This window comes from Bacillus rossius, chromosome 15 (assembly GCF_032445375.1).
Source record: "Bacillus rossius redtenbacheri isolate Brsri chromosome 15, Brsri_v3, whole genome shotgun sequence".
Lineage (NCBI taxonomy): Eukaryota > Metazoa > Arthropoda > Insecta > Phasmatodea > Bacillidae > Bacillus > Bacillus rossius.
The window spans coordinates 32,291,505-32,306,562 of record NC_086342.1 but is presented as its reverse complement, the minus strand read 5'-3'; the positions used below and the strand labels follow the sequence as shown (position 1 = coordinate 32,306,562).

General features: G+C 34.6%; 1 protein-coding gene across 1 annotated transcript in view; it reads right to left on the bottom strand.

Moving 5' to 3' along the window:
* Nucleotides 1-15,058, bottom strand: part of LOC134539388 (calnexin) — a 102,562-nt gene that overhangs the window by 1,243 nt on the left and 86,261 nt on the right. Inside the window, exon 10 of the mRNA XM_063381382.1 lies at nt 6,544-6,762. Coding sequence (XP_063237452.1) covers nt 6,544-6,762 — 219 coding nt within the window. The remainder of the gene's footprint in view (nt 1-6,543; nt 6,763-15,058) is intronic.

Here is a 15,058-nt window from a genome sequence, read left to right as displayed (position 1 = left end):
GCCAAACTTATTTATAAGAAAATATTTTCAAAGAAAGCACTGTACTCTAACCTGATTCAATCGCAATCAAAAATGCACTGTTATAGTATTACTAGAATTTCAAATTCAAACTATTAATTGGTGGCATAAAAAATATTCACACACACAATTGTAGACAAGCACTTTATTCATGAAGAAACATTTGTTTGTTTTGTATCACGTACCAGTATCAGAAAGAAATAAGCAAAATTTGGCTTCGAACATGTACTACGTCAACAAAAACAAGGGAACTATTGTGCTATGGACAAAATATGAACATAATAGTTGAAACTATGATTAAGCATTAAGGTTCATAACTCATAAGTAGAGCCAAGATTATATGGTTTTATGCGAAATCGCGAATTTTCACGCGAAATTCATCCCAAACCGCGAAAAGTTTTCTAACCACAAATAAACACCTCAATATTGATTCAAATCGTTAACTACCGACTATTGGTTGATTGACAAAAATTCCGTATCTGTTTGTAGAAGAAATGGTCGTCATCCAACTGCAGTGTGGTGGTTATTTAATGCGTTAATTATTCATCTTAAAAAATTACAAGATATCACAAAAATTGACGATTTCACTAACAAAAAAAAAAGATCGTTATCGGAGTTAGGTTAGGGTTTTTAAACGCATCTAGCCACTAGAGATCACGCAATATTAACAACTGACGATCGTAAACTAAAATTATCAAGTTAACAAACACAACAACGTGAAAAATCTCAGCGCCTTGTTTGCTGTATCCTTTGAAAAATACACGTGAAAAAAAACTGCATTCATTAAATAAATACGTATGAAAATAAAATAAAAGCGAACATTGATATTTAATGATCACTTGATATTTAATGAAATTTCACTGTAATGCAATTTTGTGTGCTTGTTGAATAAGCAGTTTACCGTGAAGCCTTCATTTTCATTTCACACTTCACAGGCGAGAGTGCCAAAATCGTAACATAATCAAAGTTTTCCGATCGCTAATGAAAAAGCACCATATTGCAAGGATTTATTTATTTTACGGTCATTAAATATTTTAAATAACGCTTACCTACCCAACCCTCCCGGAAAATAAATAAAAACATTTATTTCACTGACCTGACATAACCTAACCTTTTACTTCGGGTTGAGTATATGGCTCTCTCGCCTGTAAAAAGTAGGCTTCCCGCGGTTTATTTTTTCGCTAAAACTTCAGTAAATACTAGTTTTTGGTACCTCCAGGCTTTGTTTACAAATGATGTGCATAAATGAAAGCTAAATTTCTTAATCATGTCGAAAAATAAAGCTACTGCGGCATCACGTGCTGACGAGTTTAAGAATGAGGGATTATGTCAGTGACGGAAAAATACTTTTCTGTAAATATTGTAATTGCCGTTTGGAGCATGAACGTAAGGACACGGTAAACAAGCACACAATTAGTGACAAACATGTAAAAGCTAAACGATCCCCATGCACTTTGAAACGACAGCTTTCTATCCCAGAAGCAGGAGTGGCGCAAATATGCGCAAAAAAACAAAAGGAAGATTTCGTTTTCGAAACTGTTGAAGCCTTTGTAGCTACAGGTATTCCTCTTGAGAAACTTGACAACAGCAAGCTGACTGCATGGATGCAGAAGCATGTAAGTGGTGCTGGTGATCTTCCAACAGCAGATTGGATGAGGAAAAAGTACATTCCCCTACTTAGAGAGAAAAAAGAAGTGGAAATCAAGCAGCAGCTCTTGGGGCAAGATGTGGTCATACTCGCAGATGAAACCACTGACAAGAGTAATAATTGTGTTTTCAACATCTTGTTTAAAATTCTGAAACCAGGTGCTGAACAAGATGTTATTTAGGGGTTTCTTGTGTCCTTGAAGCAGCAAATGCTGTTTATTGTTCTCGGGCAGTGATTGATGTATGCTCCAAATATGAAGTCAAGGAAGAAAACATAATTGCGTATGTTACAGATAGTGCCAGGTACATGACAAAATCTGCTGGTACCCTTGAAGGTGTATTTGGTGACCACATGTACCACATACAATGTTGGGCCCATAAAGTAAACATTGTTGGGCAGATCTGGCAAAACAACTTGGAAGAACTGAACCTCTTCGTTTGTAAGGTAAAGATGGCCTTTCTTAACACCAGAAAGAGGAGGCATGCATACCTTCAATTTCTTCTCCAGAAACATGGAGAAAACAAGGCTCTGGTCAAGTTATTCCCCATGCCAGTTGTTACCCGTTGGAACACATGGTTTGAATCTGTATCATACCTCGCACTCCATCTGCACGACATTGTGGAATTCTTTGAGCAGCTTAGCGAAGATAACTCTGGTGTTAAATATATCAAGGGACTCCAGAAGGAAGAGTTACAATGTCTTGAGGCCACTCTTACATTTGTGGCTCAAAACTGTAACACCTTTGTAGAGCTAATTAATTTTCTTGAAGGATCAAAGTATCCTACTGCTCATCAGTTGTGCACAAAATTGAGTAAACTGCAAACTACTCTTGATGTCTTGGCTAAGGGAATATTTCCTGAAAATGTTGAAGACATTTTGGCTGAAATGAAAACTGTCAACTCTGCAGCCCTTAAAGAGCAGTTCAAGAACACAGCTAAACTCAGTCTTATAAAACTGATTGATCTGGTGAACACTGATCCATCTCGTCAACTATTTCTGGGAATCAGCGCTATAATGAATCCTCAAAATGTAGGAAACATTCGTGTGGAGGAAAAAGAATTCCAGAAACATATTGGGAACCTACCTTTCCTTTGCAAGGTGCAGAAGACCTCTGTAGCGACAGGCTACATAACACTCCAAAACCTGGTTTCCCAAGAGCAGAAGAAATAGCATGTGAACTACATAGACATGGTGGACATACTATGTAAAATGAAAGCGGATTATCCTGAATTTGCAGCTGCTGCTTTAAAGTTAATATGGATACCTGCAACGAATGTGGACTCAAAGATCTTTTTCTAAGTATTCTGTAGTTCTAAGTGATAGAAGAATATCTCTAAAACCAGAGAATGCTGAACTGCTGACAATGGTGGCTTTTTCCTGAGCTTAATTATATTGCATTTATAGAACAAAAGTTTAACTGTAGTTTCTATTTTAATTAATTTAGACTCTCTCCTGAACTCAGGAACAGTACTTACCTGCATAAGAATACTGAATATTTTAGTTGTTAATTTTTTATGTACTCTCAACATAGTATTGTTTAATGTGCATATTTTAAGTCTCTAACCACGAATTATTGAAGCATTTGATCAAGGCAGCTCTGCTAGGTGTGTACATGTTATTACATGTGTTTTAATTTTTTATGACGATAAAGACGAAATCCACAATTCTTAATGACGAAAAGTCCTTTTTCATAACACCATAAAATCTTGGCTCTACTCATAAGGTTCATAAATCTTTGAAAAATCAATCCCCCATATACTTTTAAAAACCTTAAAATAAACTACGCCATGGTATTTTACTACTGTAGGTGTCTGCTACCACTTCTGCAGCCCTACATCACTTTTAACTCAAACAAATAATGTGTGTATATCCTATTTTATAAGACCTTTGTTAATTTGAGGATTACATCCCTTGTCCATTATAATACATACATAACTTCTAATTGCTTTGATGTGTTGTGCTGCTATTTTTTTTAATTATTATTGCTAGGGTTGTGCGGTTACATGATTTTCAGTTCGATTCGATTCCGATTCGATTCTCACCACAAGAGTTGAAATTCGATTCCGATTTCGATTCTTTGGGTAACTTTATCTACATAGTCATTAGTCTGGTAGGACTAAAAAAAAAATGCATTTATTTTGAACCATATGTATTTAACTTAAATGAATAAGAAATACAATTCTGGAAGATGACTGCGGCCCTTAAACTTGCCACAATTTTCATCCATTCCTTATTTAATCACTTCACCACTGTTTAAAGATGTCAAATGTTACCAACGGTAAAGTCAGCTGCCTCACTGGAGTCACCGAGATAGTGCGATGCGTGCTGCGCTAAGAAGTATAATTTATTAATTAACCTACATTTGCACATATGACGTATGCAGCATGGCCTAGCCAGTAGGTTTATTTAAATTAAAAACAATAAGTAACATATATTTCTTTGTTTTTTTCAACAAGATCTGTTCCCCTAAAAACGGAAAAAATACGTAAATATTATTAATTTATTAACTTCACGAAGTTAAACCACACAACAATGATCAGCTTTAATTAAGTTTTGTAAAAGGCAAAAGCATAAACAGTAAACAGTACTTCGATACTGACAGAATGTTACGATTTAGTGATTCAATTCCTTTGTGTCTCGGCACGCGCGATCTATGATAAATGGTGGCCTGTCACGGTAGCCTACAACTCACGTAGTTTCGGTTCCCTACCACGTCCGTGCCACTTCGGATTTCTCTCAAAAATTGAAATTAAAAAAAATCGAAGGGTCGGGTTAGGTTAGGTCAGTCACAACATGCTTTTTTTCATTGGAAACTTCTGATTTAGCGGCTGAAGTGGCGTTAAACCCAAAATGCAAACCTTCGGAAATCTTCGGAAATTCTTGCAGGGAACCAGGGAACCGAAACTACGTGAGTTGTAGGCTTCCCGGCGTGTCAACTGGTCTATACGTCCGGCACCGCTAAAATATTTTTATGTCGTGAATGTTTTAATGTTGGTTATTCTGTTAACAGAAGACTGTCACAGAATGGCGATCTTTGTAAATGTATGGTTGAACAAGGAACTATTTTAACTGTTAACAGAAAATTGTGCGTTGATGGTTGTAAAATTCATTTTTAATATGTGTTATTTATTTTTCAAAACAAATAAACCAACAATATTTTTTTCCTGTGCAACGTGAGAAATGGTCATGAGTAATATGCCGTAAGTAGGCAGAAATAAAAATGTTTGAGCAGATTGTTAAACTATTTCATAAACAAGCAGTTTTCGTAAGGTATTTATCTTTGCAAGCCTAAACAGTTAGTGGTTCTGAACGTGTAAATTATATCATACACGATCTTTGAAAAGAATTTAATGTTCGGCCTAACCTATATTTCATAACGTTATGAAATTTGCTTGAGTGAAAGTGCGCGGCAATTTTACGAGTTACATTAATGATAATTGATGAATAAATTTATTTCTATCAATCAGTTGAACGGTAACCGTCAATTTCTTCGATTTTTTTACTTTTGAAAAAATTGCCAGAATTTTTCGATTCCAAATTTTAATTTCGGTTCCGGGTTCAAATAGTTGAGGAATCGAATTGAAGTTGAAATTATCGAGTACACGCACATCCCTAATTATTGCCTTAATCTCTTGTGAACAGGATTTTCGGAGTGACTGGAAATAAACGTAAATTGATTTTTAATAACCATAACCGAACCAAGAAGCGGAAAAAAAGTTGAACTAACACATCACTAATACAGGTATTAAAAAAATTGCAAAAGTTAATTTTCTCTAATTTTTTTCTGGAGGGAAGATTTAAAAAAAAAATAGGCAATCCTAACTAAAATGAAAGGTTTGATGGCCAGTGAAATTTAGAATACGTGATAACTCAAAAACCATTAAAATATACAAAATCTCATTAAATGGTGATTTTTATTTCAGAATGAACTGGGGTCAGTGAAACACATGATTTCCATCTAGTCAATGTGTACAATGGCATTTTTGCGCATACAAAAAGATGCTAGGATTTATTTAACATCTGGTTTAACTAAACTATTTTTTTTAAACATATTTAGTGTAATTTTTGAAATTCCTAAGGAAATACTGTCATTTTTGAAGCTGAGAAAATGTTTGCCAAACTTTCTACCGGTTGTTTACAAACTGCGTGTCAATACAGTAGTCGATTAACAAAGCTTCAAGTAACCAAGATTCCATATTATCCAAACAGATCTAAAGAGCCATTTCCGACAAAGACTATTGAAACATTTACTTGAGTACATAGAAAATTATTTAACCAATGTCGAAAGCCTAAAATAAATTAACCTCACAGATGTTATTTACTGATAGGGCAAATCATGAGCAATGCAAAAGATTCTTCACTGAAGAAGAGCAAGAAAAACTCACCCCGAAAAATGTCTACTGTTTGATGTTAAATAATACTGAATAGATTTAGACAGTGCTTACATTACAAACATCAAAATGTTTATACGTATTATGAATGCATCAAACACGGAAACCAAACTTGTACTATTAATAGCAGTAACAGAGACCATAAAAAGAATTATGACACCCTCTGGTAGTCTAGTTACTTCTACGTTCATGTTTTGTTTGTTTTATTCAACAATAGAGCCTTTAGTCTTTCACGTGACAAATTAAGGTAATAGTTTACGGTTGTAGCTTCTGTTCATTTTTAATGTCCATGAAAATCTTCAGATGTTAAAGTAAAAAAAGAAACACAAGAGAAGAAAGAAAAGAAATTAAGCGGCGACTTCCTACTCCTCAAACAAACCCAGGCAACCCATAGTTTATCTTATGCTAATTCAAGGTTTCCAGATTTACCTGGTCAGATGACCACCATGCAGTGTTTCCCTGAGCTTCCCCTGTGAACTAACTCACCGCGTCATCGGGCGGACGTACGGCCTCCCTGTTGAGCAGAGGAGCCTCGTCGCCGCTCCCCTGGGCCTCCTTCACCTCCAGGTCGCCCTTGGAGGCCGCGCTGGTGCTCGGGCCGGCGTCCGCAGCCTCCTGCTGATCCTCCTCCGCCTCGTCGGGGTAGTCCGCGCTCACCGCGTCCGTCTTCTTGGCCTCCGCGGCCCGCCTCTGCTCCTCCTTCTCCTGCCGGGGGCGGTCCGGGGTCACACACACACACACACACACTCTCTCCACACAGATGGATGCGCAGGGACAAGGTTTCGTGGTTTTACTCCCAGGACAATTAGGTTTTTCAAACAGGAGATTTTGCTGTTATTGTCTTCATTCATTGTCTTCATACATCTTAATAATTATTTTACCAAAATAGTTTCATTTTGATTGATACCTCATGCACTTATACAGTAAAATCATTAATAATAATGTCTAACACAGAACTACATACTCAGAAAAAATAAATATTAATCAGAAATTTTTGTATGTTGAAATAAGTGCCATCATCAATGCAAGTTCAAACAATATAATATTCAATTTTCTCCAATCCATTTAAGTAAAATATTAAAGCAAAATAAATAAGGAACATTCAATGGTTTTATTTTGATAAAACATTAAGTTTTCGTAATTTGAGCTAAGTTTTTTCAAAAGGTTCTATATGGTATATTAACTTGCATTTTGGTGTTATATTTTGTATTGAAATTCTTTGCGGTGTTATTTTGGATTTATCACAATTTACCATATAAACTTGTCCCTAGTGATATGTGATACCAATACTGATCCAATTTATCTACAGTAGAACCTCGATGATACGTTCCCGTTTCATACATTTTCCCGTGTCATACGCCGATTAATTTTGGTCCCGCCGAAAGTACTATATTTACAATGGTTTACTTTCCCGGAACATACACTTATAATATAATTAATTTCCCGTTTCATACGTTTTTATGAAGCGGAAAAGTCCTAAAATTCACAATTTTTTTTTGTTATATTCATCCTGATAAACGTTTTAATGTTTTTATTTTGAAAAACGTTCATTGTTTACCTTTGCAAACGTAAGAAAATAACTTTATTGCACCATAGATATGAATAGTACCAGGAAGACTGTGCACTTCGCTAGTAGCATCTTTGGCAAGCACCAAGCGAGACTAGTGGCGCAAACTAGCAATGATTATGAAAATGGAGCACGCGCTTTACCAAGGCACGGATCTCATATTTTGTGCATTCATTAATCTTTGAACTGAATATACTCGTTTGTTATTGTTTTCTTACGATCGGATTGTTTTGTATTTTACGTTTCTCAAGTTAAAATTTTATTGTAAATTGTTCTGTTGCATAAAGTTGTTTGTAAAATGAAATAAACAAGCAAAAATTCCTGATTTTCTTTTTACAATAGACTAATTTTTTTATTTCTAATTTAGGCTTGGTGACTTTTCCCCCCCCTCCAAGAAAGGACTTCATAACATTTTGTAAGGCCACTGTTTCTCATGTCAGCTTTACTTGATTATGGACTGTATTTTACATTTATGGTGGTTTTATATATGTATATATAATGATGAATTCATATCTTTCATTAATATAATGCAATTATTTACACATTATGTATTTAAGTTTAATCTGATACTGTGCTGGTATGCTAGATTGAAAAAAAAAATTATTATTGCCATTCCCTTTTCATACACTTTCCCGCATCATACACCATTTTTGTGCCCTCCGTTGAAAAGTGTATGAGAGGGGTTCTACTGTACACATTTCTTTAAGAGGTCTGATAACCGAATCAAAACAGATTCATACTTTTTTGTAAATAATTGAAGTGCTAGGATTTGTGGTAAAATACGAAAAAAAAAAAAAAAACATTTATTATTTTAACACATAAAATTTGAGAATTACACAACATATTATCCCTTTACCTGATTAACAAACACAACATTCCAGTATAGATTTAAATTACAGGAGAAAAAAAGCAAAAATGCCTTTGTAACTATAAACAGGTAAATAGAATATATGAGTGACAATTGAATGGAAAAAACTAATTTTTTCAAGAGTATTGGTCTTTTAATTATCGGTTGGAAACAATTACGAAGTCCATAAAATTGGGTGTATCGACCGATAATGATAATAAAAACGAATACGTCGGTATAGCGTTACCAGCTAACTTCAAACTAATCTGAGGGACAGACACACATGAACAAGTATTACATTTCTAACAATGATATTGCAAATGTATTATTCTGTAGAGTGACAAACAAATAATACATGTGGCATGTCATGATGATTCAAAAATTATTATTTTAAAAATAAACAAAACATAACAAAGAAAAGCTTTTTTTATCCAAGAACAATTATCATGAAACACTAGGTAGGGGAGGTAGGGGAGAGTTGATACACAGGTAGAGTTGATACAATAACATTTTTTCAAGTACAGTAGAACCCTGTTATAACGAATCTGAAGGGAGTAGTTTATATGTTCACTATAGAGGGGAAACTTTATATCTGGGAAAACTTTTATATTGGCAATACATACTCAAAAGCAAAATCTTAACTACACATAGGCCTAAGCCAAGAAAAGAAGGAATGGAAATACTGAAAGCAACAGTTTTATGAGCAAATGCAGATATTATTTTTAATGAACTATACATGTACAAACTTTCTATTACCTAATGGTTCTTGGACATCGGCGTATTATCCTTTTTTCAGGCATTTAATACTCTGTGACGTTTTCGCAGCTTGAGAAAGAAGATTGTTCAGTTTGTTTAATATTGTACTTAATGTGGATGTTGTAATTCCCAGTTCCTTTGCTATTAACACGTGCGGGACAGTGGGGTTAAAGTCTACCTTTTCAATAATGTCCAGTTTATCTCGCACAGATAATGCCTTACGTTTTTTACCGCGTTTTTCACCCTTTTTTATGTACGTATTTCTTATTGAAGCACATATGCAGCTTAATAAAACGAAATTCTTTTTACCGTCAAAAGTAAATAAACGAAAAATAACGAGTCTGGCGCATCAAAGATCACTACTTATCATTTAGTATTGCAGTTGCTAAAGCTGGAACGAAATTTTCTCACTTTCTATGGAAAAATTTAGTCCACAGAGTTCTATCTAGTGGTAGTCTTACGAACCTTACTCGATCAAAATGTCCGAAACGTGAACGATAAAAATGAGACGTAAAAATATTGAATTTGCTGCTATAATGTACATACGTATTTGTGTGGCGGTAATTTATTTTTTATTTTGAATACATATTAAATGTACACGCGTTCGCCCATTCTTTAACTATGCAGGGAAAACTATTTTTTATTTTCACCAAACTGATCACCATTTCTGGCTACACGTAGCATACCGAGGCCACTCGAATACGACTTGTTTATAATATGAACAGTGGACAATCGAGTAGCGTATTGCGGAGAAAAACTTCAATGTGATCCAGAATAGACGTTTTGTGAAAAAAAAAATTGTAATTATATGAAAATATAGAGAAAAATGTGCATTATGTCGGCAAAATTTGTTCGTGGTACGCGGGAAAACGTATCAACATTGACAAAAGTTGTGCGCTATATCCAATAAATTAATACATAACCTCACATCATTTTGGCGGGACTGAGACGGAAATTCACAATAAACGGGAATTCATTATAGGCGGGTTCACTATAAACGGGTTCTACTGTAATTATCAATGTTGGTACCAATGATAAGTTGTGAATTATATGTTAGGTTCTAATAAAAAAACACACAGGTAAATCAAGATGGCAGCTTAAATAGTACACGAAGAAAGAAGCTCCCAGTGTTTCTTCCAATGTAAGTTTTTTTTCAAGCCTACTGAATTCTCTTCTATAAAAGTTTTATACAATGAAAGCCTGTCATAAAACTTTTAAATTCAAAGAATACATACACTCAGTGAACCATAATTGCTTTTATTAGTTTGATTCTAACCTGTATGAGGACAAGAGATTATGTTTCTTGTATAAGGCACAACAGGGGAGAGTTGATACACTTGAATCAGGGAGACTTGATACATTGAATCATTTCTCCTAAAAAACATAAGACAATTTTTTATTTTGTTTTGATAGCCTGTTTGAAGAATCTGTTTGCAGAATTTCTTGATATTATTTTATTTAACTTCTGTAAACCTTTAAACTATGGTTTAGAAATGAATTTAAAAAATATTGCCATATTCTGTCACATTTATTAGGGCTCTGTTTGGATTGTACCTACATTTGGTGTTAAGACTATTTTAACCTTAATATGTTTGTTATTTTTTAGATGCCATTTTTCTACAAAAGAAAAAAGGAGAACTCCAGGTCCTGCAGCCCTTCTGGTTTAGAAGCTGCAGTGAAAGAGGTTGCAGATGTGGGCAAAGGCCTGAGGGCAACTGCAAAGAAGTTTAACATAGACAAAATGACATTAATGCGCCGTGTTAAAATATACAAAGAAAAAGGGGAAGAAACTGTTTTTTCATCACTATATAACAAATCCCAGGAAGAGGAAGAGGTTATGCTTTCTAGCTACCTAAAAGTAAGTGCCAAACTACATTCTGGGCTATCTACTGTTGCGTGTCGTCAGTTAGCATACGAGTTCGCAAAAGCAAATACAAAGACATACCCTAAGAGTTGGGATTCTAATAAAATGGCAGGCTACGATTGGTTCCGAGGGTACATACATGAAGAGGAATCCTGATTTATCAATTCGACAACCTGAGGCCACAAGTATTGCAAGAGCCACAGCTTTTAATAAATTTATAGTTGAGGAGTTTCAAAAAAAACTTATTTCATGTGTTCGACAAAGAACATTTTGAACCCCATAACATTTGGAACATTGATGAGACAGGTGTGACGACAACACACAAACCAAAAAAAGTGGTAGCTCAGAAGGGTGTACGACAAGTTGGCCAAACCACTTCACAGGAGAGAGGCACACTTGTGACAGTGTGTTGTGCCATTAGTGCAGCTGGAAATCACATTCCTCCATTTGTAATTTTACCCCGAGTAAATGCAAAAAGTTATATGTGCAAAAGTGTTCCTCCGAGTACACAAATAGTTGAGCATCCAAATCACAGTGGGTGGATGACTAGGGAAAACTTCCTCCAATTTTTAGAACATTTTGTGAAGTATGTTAAATGTTCACAAAATCAATAGGTGGCCAGAAAAAGAAGACATTACTATGATAGATGAAAACCAAATATTGAAAGTTCTTAGTGAACCCACATTTACTCTACGAAATGACAGGATTGAAGGATTCAGTTTCAGAGAAGGTTTTCATGGTTATAACATGAGATAATGCTGTTAAAGAAGTTTTTTTTTACAAGACTATATCTTTTTTTCGTGTTCAAAATGATAGGTAATTTTCATGATCTGTAGAAAAAAATGTAATATAGACCTATTTTGTGAAGAATGTTAAATGTGTAGTAGTAAAGTGTTGTGAAACTGTTGATTCTGTTTTGTTTAGTTTAGTTAAATGTATTTATGGGTATTATTTCAAACTATTTAGTTTCCTACCATTTAATTTGGTAAATCTTCATTTATTAAAACATTTATTTTTATTTAATATACTTTGTTTATGCTTCTGTGCAAAAACAAATCTTTGAAACCATTATAAATAAACATACTTAACAAGTGTATCAGCTCTCCCTAACATACGTATCATCTCTCCCTAGCATGGGGAGATTTGATACACTATGCAACACTGTGTAATATTATAATTTACAGGCACTCACGCAAACATAATTACTTTATTATTTTTTATTATGTGCTAATAACACCATGGATTAGGCAGACATGAAGATATGAAATATTTGGCTTTTATTGAGCACATAAAAAATATATATATAAAAGGTGTCTCAACTCTCCCCTACCTCCCCTATTTTACATTATATATATATATATATATATATATATATATATATATATATATATAAAATATTTTAAATATATCTGAGGATAACATTTATTCATAACAGTGTCCTCTGAAATCATATCCTACATAGAGGCAAACAAATCCAATATACGAGACTATAACTAATGATTTTTATTAAAATATTCTTTAGGCGGGCTGTAAGAAACTACTGTATTAGAAGGATCGCCCCTGGGTATGGGTAGAACCTTTAATTTTGGGCATAAAATCTAACACTTTCACAATAAGGGTCACCCTGGAATATGGATCACACCATAAATCTGTCTCCAGTAAAATACAAGTGAAGTTTTATGACAGTTTCCCCACTTCATTCTTTATGGCCCGTATGTCAATATATCGTGGGCCCGCGAACTGTCAACCATCACTGGCCTAGCTGGAACTCCGCCACACCACCACAATGTCGCCACTGCGAGAACAATAACTTTTCTACATTTATAGAACTACCAACTGCAGTACATGACCGTTTCCTTACAAAACACATAGATGCACTCAGCTTTATAAATAATAACACTATTATAGATATATATTAAAACAACAAAGTGAATGGGACAGGTTACTAGAATATGTGCTACGGAGAGTTGGCATGATAAATATTAAAAAAGCACTAGCGTAGAGGGCACTGCTATTTCAACTACTGAAAGGTATGGTGATGGCAAAGCCAAATCAAAGTTAAATACAACTTAAGGAAATCTCAAAATAACCAAATACAAAAAAAATGATAGTGAGCTCCAAACCACTTGTGTGCAGACACTGTTTATAAATTAAAATGAGCCAAGCAGAGGTATGGAACTGAACCATTGACCTTTGACCAAATGAACCATAGTAGTGATGTGTTTGGTTCTACTACCCCCCCACCCCCCCAGTTCGCGGTACCTAAAAATCAGTTCTCAGTTTTAGATTAACCCCCACACAATTTCAATGTCATATCAAAGATACAGTGTGCCCTAATAAATGATATGTTTGTTTAACATGACTCATCAGCACCTTACACAACCATAATTAGACCACAAACAAGCCACCTAGCCCCAAGTAGCACTGTTGTTTCTTGTGTCACTAAATGCAAATATATAAAAAAAATTACCCCACTCATACCAACTTATAACAAAATATTTCAGAGAAGCTAATTTTAATACTATTTAATAAATATTTCATAAAAGCAAGTAGATATTTATATTCATGAAATAACGAAAGGATCCCTTGTCTTGTAAAATCAAACCTCTCAGAATACTGGAATTATAATTGTCATTGGGTAATTTACTAATTTGGCTTGAAAATTTGTGGCTAGGAAAAATTTAGTTGACTGGGTTGAAAGTGCTAAGGCTGTCAGGCATGTCAGAAGAGCACATGAAGGGAAAATCATCCTGTTAGATAAGATGTGGGAGTGACGAAAAAACTCTGCCAGCACTGGAGGAATAAGATGGTGAAGTAAAGTACCATTGGTTTTGTGGCCTTGAAGGCTTTTATAGAGAAAGGGCAAGTGGACAGGACAAAGGGGAAGTTTTTGTTTTGAATGCTGAATCAGCACGGGGCTTCCAAGATATTTGGTTATCTTTTTTCTTCCTGCTTGAAAGCAGTTTCTGCCATACACCAGTGACGGGAGTTCATTTTGATATGCTTTAAAAATGACTTCTTGATAATCTTAACAGTTTTAATAAAAATTATACACAGTGAACACAATATTAAACATATAATTTTTCAAATGCTAGATGTCTGAAACCGACATAATATATATACTGCATCCCGCTGATAATCCTACCCTACGGTAATAATCTGCCGTCCAGTACCATAATTTTGGGTATATCTTACAATAATTTGTAACACTGAATCCTTATAATGTATCGTACTATTGGATGCAATGTACTCTATCTATGGTTAAGTATGTATACCATTTTTATCATGCACTCGCACCTATTTGTTTCATGATTTAAAAAAATGTAAAATAACTAAAAATTAGTGGATATTATGAATAGATATGAAGATTCAGGATTAAAAACATTTAAAAATAAGTTCGCAAGTGAATCCTAAGCAAAAATCCCTTTTAAATCATATTTAACTTTCATTAAAATCCATTTTCTACTGTTTAATAGTGTTTAGTGATTTGTACGTACATTCGTGAGTTGTGATATTTCCGGGTCTCTGGTTATAAGTGATGTAAAGCTGCCAAAATTGTAGGTAATATCTACAGTTAATTAGTATTAGACAACTTTAAATCATGATAGTATTTATTTGTAAATTTTTAGAAGTATATTGAGCCTGTATTATTACTTTTAGTTGAAATGATCATCCCTGTCTGCTAGTGAAAAGAGGGACAAAAAACAAAGGTTTGGGATCTCTACACAAAAAACTCTGTTTATGTTCTGACACTTCCTGCCTATCTTTTCATCTGGGCAACTAGTGCAAGGTGGTGAAGGAAGGGAAGGGAAGGGAAGGGAAGGAAAGAGAAGGGAAGGGGAGGGGAGACTACCTTTGTAGTTGTCACCTGCAATTTTCAAAGATTTACCAACCATTCACTTGTCACATGGGATTTAAAGTGAAGCTAGAAAGACGCGTGCATGTTGATCACCGGCAATAAAACATA